The sequence below is a fragment of the Trichosurus vulpecula genome, chromosome 2 (genome assembly GCF_011100635.1).
Source record: "Trichosurus vulpecula isolate mTriVul1 chromosome 2, mTriVul1.pri, whole genome shotgun sequence".
NCBI classification, from domain to species: domain Eukaryota; kingdom Metazoa; phylum Chordata; class Mammalia; order Diprotodontia; family Phalangeridae; genus Trichosurus; species Trichosurus vulpecula.
In genome coordinates, this window is record NC_050574.1 from 33171810 (window position 1) to 33184554 (window position 12745).

The 12745-nt window shown below is 52.7% G+C and overlaps 2 protein-coding genes across 3 annotated transcripts in view; one reads left to right on the forward strand and one right to left on the reverse strand.

Moving 5' to 3' along the window:
• The window catches only part of ACAP3 (ArfGAP with coiled-coil, ankyrin repeat and PH domains 3), a 66018-nt gene extending 57020 nt beyond the window's left edge, over positions 1-8998 (forward strand). For both annotated transcript variants that reach the window (XM_036745360.1, XM_036745361.1), the window contains 4 exons: positions 1753-1862; positions 1984-2094; positions 4137-4198; positions 7784-8998. In XM_036745360.1, coding sequence (XP_036601255.1) covers positions 1753-1862; positions 1984-2094; positions 4137-4198; positions 7784-7890 — 390 coding nt within the window. In that variant the 3' untranslated portion in view covers positions 7891-8998. The remainder of the gene's footprint in view (positions 1-1752; positions 1863-1983; positions 2095-4136; positions 4199-7783) is intronic.
• A 49-nt stretch (positions 8999-9047) lies between these two features.
• LOC118836317 (phospholipase A2 homolog otoconin-22-like) lies at positions 9048-12308 on the reverse strand. The gene is made up of 4 exons (XM_036743645.1): positions 12269-12308; positions 11258-11402; positions 9471-9577; positions 9048-9193 (listed from the first exon to the last, which is right to left on the reverse strand). Exons 1-4 carry the CDS (start codon positions 12306-12308, stop codon positions 9048-9050), a joined length of 438 nt encoding a protein of 145 aa, XP_036599540.1.
• Between the last annotated feature and the right edge of the window lie 437 nt (positions 12309-12745).

The following is a 12745-nucleotide window of genomic DNA, read 5'->3' on the forward strand; positions in this document are numbered from 1 at the left end:
TACCCTTCGCACCCCACTCCACCCCACTGTGCATAGGATGACACAGAACTTCTCCACAGAGCTACCTCCACGTCATCCCTCTCCTCTGTGGTCTCTCCAGACTCAATGTCCCTTCAGCCATGCTGGGCTCAGCCTCCCTTCTGCACCTCTGCTGGTGTTGTTCCATCTTGTTTGCGCTTAGCTCAGTCCTAGCCATGATCCCTATGAGGGGCCTTCCCTGACTGCCCCATGGGGCCCGGGGAGCTCTGGTTTCTGCTGGGCTCTCAGAGTTCTGACTGCCTGGAACATGTAGCCAAGCTTTGGGCTCTCCAGAACACCGCCTGAGCACTCTCTGGGCCACTCTCTGCCTCCAGGCCTTGGGTGCCAGTCTCCTCAACCAATCTGGAGTCTCCTTGAGGACAGGAACCAGATCTTCTTCTTCTGCCTCCCCCTTCTCCATCCCCACTCAACTTGAGGCACAGGGCTGGGCTCGGAGCAGCTTCAGGTCAATTCAGCGTACACTGAAAGCCTTCCTGTGTTCCTGCTGCACATAAGGGATTGTGGAGAGCCTTGAATGCCAGGCTAAAGAGATTATTACCCTAAGGATCAAAGCGAAACTATATCGTATATATCTGCTATAGTTACATAGGAATAATATTTATAATGTAACATTTATATAGAGTTTACTATGTGCCAGGCCCCGTGCTAAGCGCTTTACAAGTATCTTGTTTGAGCCTCACCACATCTAGATACTGTAATTATCCCCATTCTACGGTTGAGAAAACTGAGGCAGAGTATAAGTGACTTTTCCAGGACCACACAGCTAGTAAGTGGCTGAGGCTGGATTGGAATCAAGATCTTTGTGACTCCGGGCAGGTAGGTGGCACAATGGATAGAGTTCTCGTCCTTGAGACTCCTCTTCCTGAGTTCAAATCTGGCCTCAGACATTTACTAGTTTGTGTGACCCCGGGCAAGTCACTTCACCCCGTTTGCCTCGGTCTCCTCATCTGTGAAATGAGCCGGAGAAGGAAATGGCAAACCGCTCCGGTATCCCTGCCAAGAAAACCCCAAACGGGTTTGCAGAGTCAGACACAACTGAAACTACTGAACATCAAAGACTTCCTGACTCCAGGCCCAGCGCTCTATCCGCTGCAGCGCCCCCTGGCGGCTGCATCAGGACAAGGACTAGGGAAAAGCATCACCTCAGTCAACGTAGATTGTCATCTTTTCTGCAAGGTCTAGTCTTACTGAGCTCAGGCTGGGGCGCTGAGAGCTTAAGTCACTTGCTCAGGATCCCAGTGTACATCAGGGTGGAGACTTGAACTCGGGTCTTTCTGACTCCAAGGCTGGCTCGCTCCCTGCTGCTTTTGAGATTTTAGTGCTTTTATCTGATGCCCACGTACACTTAAACACTTGCCAAATCTTTGTTCTCCAGGGGTCCCCTTGGTCTAGCCTGAAGAAGTTAGATATTGGAAAATGACATTATGTACCCTTTGGTGATGGGGGAAGAGGGAAGGAAAGAAATAAACATTTATTATGCACCTACTACATGCCTGGCGCTGTGCTAAGGGCTTTACAAATATTATCTCATTTGATCCTCACAACAGCCCTGTGAGGTAAGTAGGTTAAGTGACTTGTCCAGGGTCACACAGATAGTGGGTGTCTGAGGTTGGATTTGAACTTAGGTCTTCCTGACTCCTGGCCTGCCTGACAGTGATGGGGGACCAACATGTGGGGTTTCTGGATCCATCGGACTTTCCCATTCTCTTCCAGGGTTCCTTGATCATTTGTGAATTCCTTCTCCAAAATGGGGCTGACGTGAACCAAAGAGACAGCCGGGGGCGGGCACCCCTCCATCACGCCACCTACCTGGGTCATACGGGGTGAGCACCGGTCACAGAAGGGCCAAGGCTGGCCATATGCGGAGTGGCTTTGGGGGAAGAGGGGCACAGAGGCATGGGAGCTGTGCATTCCCACGTCCCCTGACCTTCCTCCCCCTTGTAGACAGGTCTGTCTGTTCCTAAAGCGTGGGGCTGACCAGCATGCATTGGATGAAGACCAGCAGGACCCACTGGCCATAGCTGTCCAGGCTGCCAATGCTGATATCGTTACTCTGTGAGTAGGAGGGTCCTGGGAGAGTCAGAGCTGGGGGAATGATCCAGAACGTGGGGGCAGGGGAACTAGAGAAGGGAAAATGAAGCCCCAACGTATGTGTGTGTGTGTGGGGGGGGGGCAGCTAGGTGGCTCAGTGGATAGTGCTCTGGGCCTGGAGTCAGGAAGACCTGAGTCTACATCTGGCCTCAGACCCTTACCAGGTGTGTGACTTTGGGCAAGTCACCTAACCCTATTTGCCTTAATCCGCTGGAGAAGTAAGTGGCAAACCACACCAGGATCTTTGCCAAGAAAGCTCTGTATGGGGCCACAAAGAGTCAGACGTGACTGAATGACTGAACAACGTCTTTATGTGTGTGCATCCATGAGTGTGTATGTGTATATGTGCATGTGTGTGTGTTTGTAGGAATACGCGTGTAAGTGTACGTGTATGTACATGTGTATATACGTGCGTCAGTATGTGTATGTGTTTGTGTGTAAGTGTATGTATGTGTATATATGTGTGTTTGTATGTGTATAGAAGTGTATGTGTGTGTTTGTGTGTATGTGTATATGTTTGTGTGCATGTGTTTATATATGTGCCAGTATGTGTATGAAGTGTGTGTATGTGTTTGTGTGTGTACGTGTGTGTATGTGTTTATATATGTGTGTTTGTATGTGTGTTTGTGTGTATGTGTATATGTATATGTAAGTGTATGTATGTGTTTATATATGTGTGTGTATGTGTGTTTGTGTGTATATGTGTATCTAAGTGTATGTATGTATGTGTGTATGTGTTTTAATGTATCCATGTTTATGTCTGTGTCTGTGTATACGTATGTGTGTATCTAAGTGTATGTATGTATGTATGTTTGTGTATCTAAGTGTATGTATGTGTGTTTGTGTGTGTCTAAGTGTGTGTCTGTGTGTCTATGTGTATCTAAGTGTATGTGTGTATCTAAGTGTGTGTGTATCTGTGCGTACATATGTGTGTATCTAAGCATGTCTGTGTGTCTACATGTATCTCAGTGTACATCTGTGTCTGTGTATACGTACGTGTGTCTGTGTGTCTGTGTGGCTACGTGTATCTCAGTGTATCTGTGTGTCTGTGTGTCTACGGGTATCTAAATGTATGTCTGTGTCTGTGTATACGTACGTGTGTATGTGTGTCTGTGTGTATCTCAGTGTGCATCTGTGTCTGTGTATACATATGTGTGTTTCTGAGTGTGTCTGTGTGTCTGTGTATCTAAGTGTATGTATGTGTGTTTGTGTGTATCTAAGTGTATGTATGTGTGTGTATCTATGTGTATCTAAGTGTATGTATGTGTGTTTGTGCATCTATGTGTATCTAAGAGTATGTATGTCTGTGTATACATATGTATGTATCTGAGCGTGTCTGTGTGTCTATATGTATCTCAGTGTATGTCTGTGTCTGTGTATACATATGTGTGTGTCTGTGTGTCTGTGTGTATCTCAGTGTATGTCTGTGCCTGTGTGTACGTATGTGCGTCTGTGCGTCTGTGTGTCTATGTGTATCTCAGTGTACGTCTGTGTCTGTGTATACATATGTGTGTCTGTGTGTCTATGTGTATCTCAGTGTGTGTATGTGTGTTTGTGTGTATCTAAGTGTGTGTCTGTGTGTCTACGTGTATCTAAGTGTATATGTGTATCTAAGTGTGTGTGTGCATCTGTGTGTACACATGTGTGTTTCTAAGCGTGTCTGTGTGTCCACGTGTATCTCAGTGTACGTCTGTGTCTGTGTATACATACATGTGTCTGTGTGTCTACGTGTATCTCAGTGTGCATCTGTGTCTGTGTATACGTATGTGTGTCAGTGTGTATCTAAGTGTGTGTATGCATCTGTGTGTACACATGTGTGTTTCTAAGCATGTCTGTGTGTCTGTGTGTCTACGTGTATCTCAGTGCACATCTGTGTCTGTGTATACATACATGTGTCTGTGTGTCTACGTGTATCTCAGTGTGCGTCTGTGTCTGTGTATACATGCGTGCTGGGTGCCTAACGGCCACCCTTCTCTCTGTCCCATCCCCCCACCCCCCTCCTCCAGGCTTCGGCTGGCTCGGATGAATGAGGAGATGCGAGAAGCTGAGGGACCCCTCGGACAGCCAGGTCAATACCCGGGCAGCAGCCCCACTGAACTCCAGTACCGGAAATGTATCCAGGAGTTCATTAGCCTTACTATTGATGAGTGTTAGCACTCTGGTCCCCACCCAGCCCCTTCTTTCTTCGTTTTGTCCCCGAGGGGACGTGGCGAGGGGGGCGTTGGGGCCCTGGAAGCCAGGCCCAGGGCCACTGTGTGTCCCTGCCCCATTTTCTGACAGATCAGCCAGGGACTGGGGATGGCCTTGGGGTCTGGCAGATCAGGGGAATCACCTCCCGGTCCATCCGCCAAGGCGGGCAGGGTGGGGAGGAGGTAGCTCTCTAATTGGGAGGCACCTGGAGCCTGGGATGATGCCCCTTCCTGGGTCTAGCTTGATGGAGCTATCCAGATCCCATCTCCTTGGAGTCCCCGGTCCCCCACCCCCCACCTCGCATGCTCTGTGACCAGGTCACATCCCAGGCATCTGTCTCCTTCCTCAAGCCCTGTTCCACTGCCCAGCCTGCCCTCTCAGCCTGGTCCTGTCTTCTCTCCATAGCCCCTCTCCACCCCCCTGCCCCTTATCATCAGGGAGGGAGAAAGCTTTCTTCCTCCCGAGGGCTCCCACGTGGGTCACCCTGGCCCACACTCTCCTCATATTCCAGGAACCCTGCTCCCCATTTCAGCATCTCCCAGACATCCAGATCTCCTCTTCCCAGGCTAAGATCCACTGGACTCTGCTGTAGGCTGGGAGGAGGAGGGGGAGGAAAATAGTCTATCTAGAGGATCCAGACCCATGTACCTCAGTGAAGCACCCTTGGGCCCCAAGGCCAACAGATCCTTTTTTCTCCCCTCCACCCCCATTCCCCCAAGGCTGATCTTCTAGGACACTGGTCTGGCAGGAGCCTGACTCAGAGCCTTGTGGCTTCAGGGCCCCTCCAAGCAGGGGTCACACCCCTCCTCTGGGGCCTGAGCTCCATCTCCCTTCATCAGTCCTGGGCCAGGCTCAGGATGCCATCCCCTTGGCCCCTGAATGCTGGCGTTCTGGCTGGACGGCGTGGCTGGCCACGTCCAACCCGTCCCCCAGGATCCCCTCCTCTCTACTGGTGGGCAGTGGTGCTGTCCCTGACGCAGGGCCTGTCAGGGGAACAGAGACTGGACACTGCCGGCCCCCAGACCTTTAAAGGAGAAATACTGTATCGGTACCTTACTGAGAGTCATTGTATAAAGCAGCTTTGTGCACTTTTTCTCACTTCCCACCACGTTTATGTTTCTGGTTTGGACCCTGGATTTGCTCTGCTGGGTGCTCGGCAGTGGGGCTCAGAGGCCGGTTGCATGTGGGTGCTCAGAGAACCGGCTCGGTGCCCCCCCGCCCCCCAACAACAACACGAGGGGAAGCATCCATGACGTTGCTGCCCCAGGTGCTGCCGCCAGACTTTTTTTTTTAAAACTGGCCTTCCTCCCCACTACCATTACCCCCACTCCACCCTGCTAGTGCTATCTTGGTTTTTGACTGGAGATCTTGGTCTCTCTTCCTTTTCCAAGTGTCTATCTCCCTGCCATGACTCCTTATTCCTTGGATGGAGCCTATTGGGCATGGCCTAGACAGATGGATGGATGGATGGAAGAGTCATTCTCCCTGGGGACCTGGCATGGGAAAGTGGGAGAGGTGGTTGTAAGATGGAGAGGGGCCAGAGAAACTTATAGGATTGTTTGTACCAAGATGGGCTGTCCAACCTTTTTATTACTAGCCTATAGCTATGTAGACAGTCCTCTCTGAATGCTCCCTCCTGGATCTTCCTTTGCTGAGTTTTTGGGGTTTTTTTGAGTGGGGACAGGAAATGCCCTGACCCACTAACCTTTAACTTTGGGTTTCCCTTTGTTTGTGACTGGAAGCCTCTCCCTCCTCTTCCCCCTCCCCCCAGGGCTCTGGCTCTGGTCTTGTCCCTTTCTCAGTGCTTCCCTTTAGTTGAGAGCTGAGGGGTTGGGAAATGGTCCTCGGCCACTGGACTGCTTCCTTCTCCTCCCGTTCTGTGTTGGGGTATCACTGGAGCATGGCATGTGCCAATGGGCCTCACTTTCCCCACACATGGACAGTTAGTGCTTTCTGGGTCTGGGTTGGAGGGAGATGGATGAAAGGGAACATGGTCTGGGGAAGGGATGGGATTGGAGAGGCCTGGGATTTGGGGAAGGGTAGAGACTGTAACACTGAGAGATTGGGGGGAGCATGCGCACAGAGCCCTCTGCCTTGCTAGAAACAGAAAGGGGCACAAGATACAGATACAACTGACTTAGATGTGGGGTGGGGAGTGGGGGGCAGCTGGAAGGCTCCCTTAGGCCGGGGAGTTCATAGCTGGGAGGGTAGCTTTAAGCTTCTGGTCACTCAGCCCCTCCTCCACTGCTGACCTGGCCTGGCTGGGGAGAGGTTGGGGAGGGGGGTGTCACTATGCAAACTGCCACCCAGGGAGAGGGAGGCTCTGTAGACAGCATAGGGGCTGGGCCAGCCAGAGTGGGGTCCCCCAGCTGGCCAGCCCCCTGTCCCCCCCTCACTGTAAATAAGTGCTAAACTGAATTAACCTATTTCCTTCTGCTTGCTTTCTGTGCACCCTCCCTCCCCTGAGGATGGAATGGGGCCTCTCCATGGCTCTGAGCTTTGTTTGAACCTTTTGAACCAGTTATCTGGGATTCTGCCTTTCTTTCCTCCTTCCATGATCTCCTGAATCAAACCCTCTTAATAAAAATCTCACTCCACTCCCACCTGCTCCTGCTTGGGCTCACTTATTCACTGGGATCTCAGCCTTGGGGGCTCTGTTAACTGGGCACATCTTTGGATGGGATGTCTCGCCTCCCAACTGTGCTGCTTGGTCACCACTCTCTCTGCTCTGTCTCTAGCCAGGGTCTGGGAGGGGCAGGGTGATAGCTCAGTGTGGCTCCCTCTGCCCCTTTCCCTCATCCCCTCCAAGGGTGCTGGGGCTTTGGGAGCAGCCCTGAAGTACCACCAGGTCCTGGACTCTCTACCTGATCTCAGCTTTACCTGATGTGGCTGCAGACAGAACTCGAACCTGTCCCAGCAGCAAACTTACTAACTCACTTTTCTGCTGGATTCTCTCTTCCTTGACTGCCATCCCCTCTTGGAGTTGCCCTTTCCTCTAATGACCGTATGGGCCCCCAGCAATGGGGGCCAGGTGGGCTCAGGCTATGAAGGTCCCAGAAGAGTCATAGGCTGACTGGGAGTCTAGCCTCTCCCTCTGCTGTGGGGATCTGAACCCAAGCCTCTCTGTGAGAGGGGCAAAGTAGTTCCCATCTCAGGAGGGCCAGGGGAAAGCCAGTGAGGCCCTGGAGGTGAGCACTTGGGGCCCGGTGGGGTGGGGGTTGTGTCTGGTTTGCAGGCTTTGATTATGACTCCTGGGTTGGGTTGGGGAGGAGGATGAGGGGCCTCTAGACTTGGTGCCCAGGATGCGGGGTAGAGAGAGAGAGGGTCTGGGGATCCTGGACTTTTACAGGATGATCCTGGAGGTTTCCTCCAACCTGGATCCCTGAATAAGATGGTGGGAGGTGAGTGGGGGCCAGGTCTGAATCTGTTCTCTTTTCTCCCCTCCCACACCATCTCCTTGCAGGTGATACCACCTATCTGGACATCTTCCGGGAGTTCTCCCACATGGCGTCCCACCACCCAGAGAAACTCAACCGGCAGAGCCTCCATGTCAGCCCCTCAGCCCCGTAGCCTATCCCTTCTCTCCGGGGGGTTGGGCCGGGCCTTCAGCCTGAGCTTGTCCCTGCCTGGTTTTAGAAATACAGGGAGCAGGAGTACACATCCTTCTAGGGGAGGGGAGGGGAGATGGTTTCTCTATAGCATGCCTATCTCCAGGATTTGTCCACTAGCCTGGAAGCAGAAGAAAGAGAGCAAATTTGGGGCTCAGCTGGGCTGAGTCTGAGATCTTTGCCCCTCTGCTTGCCAATGGGACACATAGGGAGGGGAATGGGACCCTTAAGGGGGCGCAGACAGGCTTTATCTTGTGTTTTAGGGCTGGATGAGACCTCTCCACCCTAGTTACTGAACATCGGAAGTGGGGCTTTCTCTCCTCTGGACCCTCCTCTCAGCCTCACAGGCCCTAAGGCCTAGGCTCCCCTAATCTTCTGCTAGGGGGCTGAAACTCTCTCCCCCATGAGTTAGGAAGTCGCTGTCCTCAGCCCCTGCTCAGGAGCATTTCGGCAGAGCTCAGTCTCGTGTCTTATACCCATCGCTCAAGTCTCTTTGCCCTAGTGAGGGCAAAGTTCAGGGGAGCCAGGCACCCTGCATGTTATCCATTCCCTTTTCAGGCATGAGTGGCTGGTCCACTCCCATATAACCAGGGCCAAGACCCCACTACCCACCAACCAGCTTGTGCCCTTGCCCTAATGGACGAGGCTTGGGGAGGAGAGGTTAGTGTCCCATCCCTAATAAAGCCAAAGACAGAGAAGTAGGACCCTGTGATTGTGTGTTTGGGGCTCAATCCCGACCTAGAGGCTAGAGGACTAGCTGCAGGATATGGGCTCCCCTGGGGCCTCCAGCACCAACCGTTGCATGGCCCTTCCCTCAACTCAGGGTTCACACTCAGTCCTAAGGAGCCTGGGTCCCCCTGCCCCATTAGCATCCCCCAAGCAGCTGGTCCCTGGTCAGCAATCCTCCTTCCCGTACCCACTCCCTCCCTGCCCTAAATTGCTGTGAGCGTAGGTAAAATGCCAACTTGTTTTAATGCCTGATCAAGGCTGAGAGATGGGAAATCTGCTGCAAAGGGGGCTCGATGCCCCAGAACTCATGAGGCATTACCTGCACTACTGCTTTTTCTTGGTGCTTCCTTAGCAGGGGGTATTGGGGAGGGAGGGAGGACAGCCCTAGGCTCAGCAGAAGGGCCGGGGACCATAGCAGGGGGCTTCTGGGAAGCTCTGGAGTCGAGGGTTGTACATGGGCAGGTATTTTCGGAAACATTTGGCCATCTTGTTATCACACTCACACGCCATTTTCTCACAGCGGTCCCGAGTCTTCACTGTGGAGTTGGGGGTAGGGGAGAGAGGGGTGAAGAGATGGAGGGATCACCCATCATGCCCTTTGTTCATTGTTACGTGGCTCACCCCACCCTCCTGCATACATTCTCTTCCCCACTCCCAATCTTCTTTATGGAGAAGATGACTGGACAGAGGGAAGGAGCCTGGGATAGCATGGAGAATCTTACTCTGAGCCATCCCCCCCCCCAGTTCCCAGACTCCATCTCCATCTCCTCCTCTTCCTATCCCCCCTCCCTGGGGCTAAACTCTAGAACTCACCACACTTCACCTTGGTCCCCAGGTTAAGGTATCTGTAGGTGTGAGAGCCAGGGGTGCAGCCAAACACCTCTGCTTTATTGTAACAGCAGTCATGACTGTGACAACACCTGCCATGGGGGAAGAAAAAATGATCTTGGGGTCTCAGTGGATTGCACATTCAACATGGGTCCGCAGTGGGATTATGGGAGCCAAAATAAACTAATGAAACCTTTAGACTGCATTGAGAACCAACATCCCCAGGAGTGTTATGTTCAGTCCCAGGGTCCAAATTATTAGAAGGCCATTGAGAAGCTGGAAGACCAGAAAGCTAAGGGGCCTTGACTCCATTACATATGAAGAACACTTAAAAGACCTGGGGATGTTTAGCCTGGAGAAGACTCAAGGGACCTGGACACTGTCTCTAAGTGTTTGGGGCGGGGAAGCAGTGAAGTAGAAGAGGGATCAGGCAGACCCAGGAGTGGTAGGTGGAAGGTCCGAAAAATGTCAGTGGAAACCTCCTCATTGGTATCAGGGCTGCCCCAACGTGGAAGCGCCTCCTCAGGAGGTGGGGGCACCTCCTCTCTGGAGGTCCTCAGCAGAGGCTGATTAACTGCTTGTTAGAGACAGAATAGAGGATTTCTGTTCCTCAGGCTGGGTCAGCTGACTGCTGCTCTCTTCCAATGTGGAGATTCTGGGGTTCTGTGAAGGGGCCCCTCATCCCTCAGGGTCCCCAAAGCCAGATGGCTCCACTCATTGACTCATTCTGCTCCTGACCCCCATGGGCAGGTAGGATGCAGAGTGTCCGGGCATTTCCCACATCTGGCCCAGGTTTCACAAAGTAAGCACGAGAAGAGAACCTTCCAATCAACATTCGAAGATTAATTCAGTTGTTTGTGCACGGAGAGAGAGACAGCCCAGGGCATGGCCAGGACATGCCACAGCAGGAGGAAGAGATGGCAGAGGGGAGCATTTCATGGCTTCTGATAGCTTCTTATCCGTACTGTTATTCTTGCTCATTCGGTACCAAGCTCATGCTGGTGACACAGTACAGACCTCACCTCCAAATTTCAGCCCTCTGAAACAGCACTGATTACCTCCCCCTAGTTACAGCTCTGGAGGGTGGGCAGATGCCAATGGGAGTGACAGACCCATATGTGTTTAGTGGGGTGTCTGAGTGGCTTAGAGCTCTATTCCCCAGTAAGTGACCAAAGGATGTTGGGAACACTGGGCCAAATCTCCCACTCTTTCTTAGGCTCTGACCCTCTCTCACTTTTTCCTTGTCTCTGTGGTCATCCTAACCCATCCCATCTCATCCCTTCCCACCCTCTCCCATCCCAGTCTAACCCATCACACCCTCTCCCATCTCATCCTATCCTATTTGTATCTTTTGGTTCTAGGGACTGGTTACCCCGACCCCTCCCCTCTTACCTCTTATTGGAGAAAGTACTTTTTCCCCTACCCCATCTTTCTGGCTTTCTGGCCCTGTGGAAGAGCCAGCTCCTAGCTGAGCAGGAATGGGAAGGGTGCTAGTGGGGGGGGGGAAGAGAGGGATACAGGATAAAAGGGGGATCTTGAAGACTTCTTGGGATATTGCACACCTTTCATTTCTCCCTGTCTCTTCCTGTTTTACCTGCCAAGGGGGTTGTGACAGGAGGGATACTCTGCCTTGCGGTCGGCCCGCCATCTTGCCTGCTACCGTCCAGGTCCAGGCTCCTGCCTGTGGGCCAAGGCCCCAGTTTCCAGACCTTGGGGTCTTTCCCTGGTTTTTGGTGGCCCCAGATCCACCCCTGCCCCTGCCAGCTCCTTACTTGTCAATCTTGTCCATGGGGGCACCCTGGGTGCCAGGGCCACAATGACAGCCATAGTTGCTAAAGTTGGCCAGCCCATGTGTGAAAGTGTGCAGTCTGATCAGTTCATCCAGCTGGGCTTCCGTGCAGCTCCCCTGGGACAGCGCTAGGACAGGGAAGGGGGAGGAGGACAGAGCCTGAGGAGGGGGGCCACCGACCCATGACCCCGAGAGGAAAACCCCCAGGCTGAGAGTTCAGGCCTCAACCCTCATCTCTGAGGGAGACAGAGACCTGGGTCTGAGCCCCTTGGGCCAATTCCTGCCCCTCTTTGAGACTCGACCTTTCCATCTGTACAATGGGGAAGGCCTCCTGTCCTCCCATACCTGGCTTCTTCCCTAGGTAGGGAGAGTGGGAAGCATTTTAGACTCCAGAGAAGAGCTAAGTGGTCCTACTCAGGGGTTACCATCCACTCTTGGTTATCCAAACATGAGTCATCAGCACTCATTCCAACCTCCCCAGGCCACCCCTTCATCAGTGGGACTGTGGTCAAGGGACATAAACTCATTTTTATTATTGGACTGTTCAAAGTGGGGTCCAGAGAAGGAGCTATAATTAGAGTGGAGAGAGTGGGGCCGTTTCCCAGGGCACCAAAACTGAGAGGATACCCACACCACTATGCTCCTTCCATCTCTCCAACCATCCTCCAGAATTGATTGGCAATGTAGAAACGACCACTTGGTGTCCTTAGGTACACCTCCTCCCCCTTGTGCCTGCACCCTGGAGAGCACCTCTCTCTCCACTCTCCAGGCTTGGGCACAAACATTCCTGGTCGTGGTTCTGCCCCGAAAGCTAACCTGTTGACTAACTAATCCTCCAAATGGCTTTGGACCTTAAGAGAACCGATTCCTGGATCATTCTCTTTAAAAGTAATCTCCGCTTCCATTGAGATGATGCCTGGGTGGGGACTTGGGGGGCTTTGTCTGTTGGAGAATCCACGTTATCCCCATCCCACCTCTTTGCAAGGATACTTACCCAAGGCCAGGACCAGCAGGCGAAGAAAAGTGGGAGCCATGGTTAGGTGGGGCCTCTCAGGCGCTCTGGGACTGGATGCACTGGGGAGGTGGTCGGGGAGAAGGTGTCCCTAGCTTGACGGAGAAGCCTTTGAGCTCTTTAGCCGAGGCTGGTGCGACCCTACCTTTATGTACTGCCGCATGACCCTCCTTCTGCTCACCGCTAATAACCAGTCCTGGGGAGGCCTGTGATTAGGAAGGAAAGGAAGACTCACTACCCTTAGAATATGTGCTGCCTCCTTCCAGCCTAGCGAGTGGGTGGGGGTGACGGGGAGTTCATGGAGTCTGTAGAACATTGACCTGGGGTGGGGAGGGGGCTCCTCTGTCCCTGTGGACTTTCCCCAGAGTCTTGGCTGCTTTGCTCCAACTCTGCTCAGGAGAAGGCCAGCATGACAGGGGTCCCCCCTCTTAAGCCAGGCGCCACCCCTAGAACAGAAAA

What these genes read in the sequence shown, in the direction of transcription:
- LOC118836317 (XM_036743645.1), bottom strand. Translation starts at nt 12,308, where the DNA reads ATGGCTCCCACTTTTCTTCGCCTGCTGGTCCTGGCCTTGG. An exon ending in CCCATGGACAAGATTGACAA is followed by an intron (nt 9,578 to 11,257) that starts GTAAGGAGCTGG and finishes CCCCCATGGCAG; the next exon opens with GTGTTGTCACAGTCATGACT. An exon ending in GGGGACCAAGGTGAAGTGTG is followed by an intron (nt 9,194 to 9,470) that starts GTGAGTTCTAGA and finishes CCAACTCCACAG; the next exon opens with TGAAGACTCGGGACCGCTGT.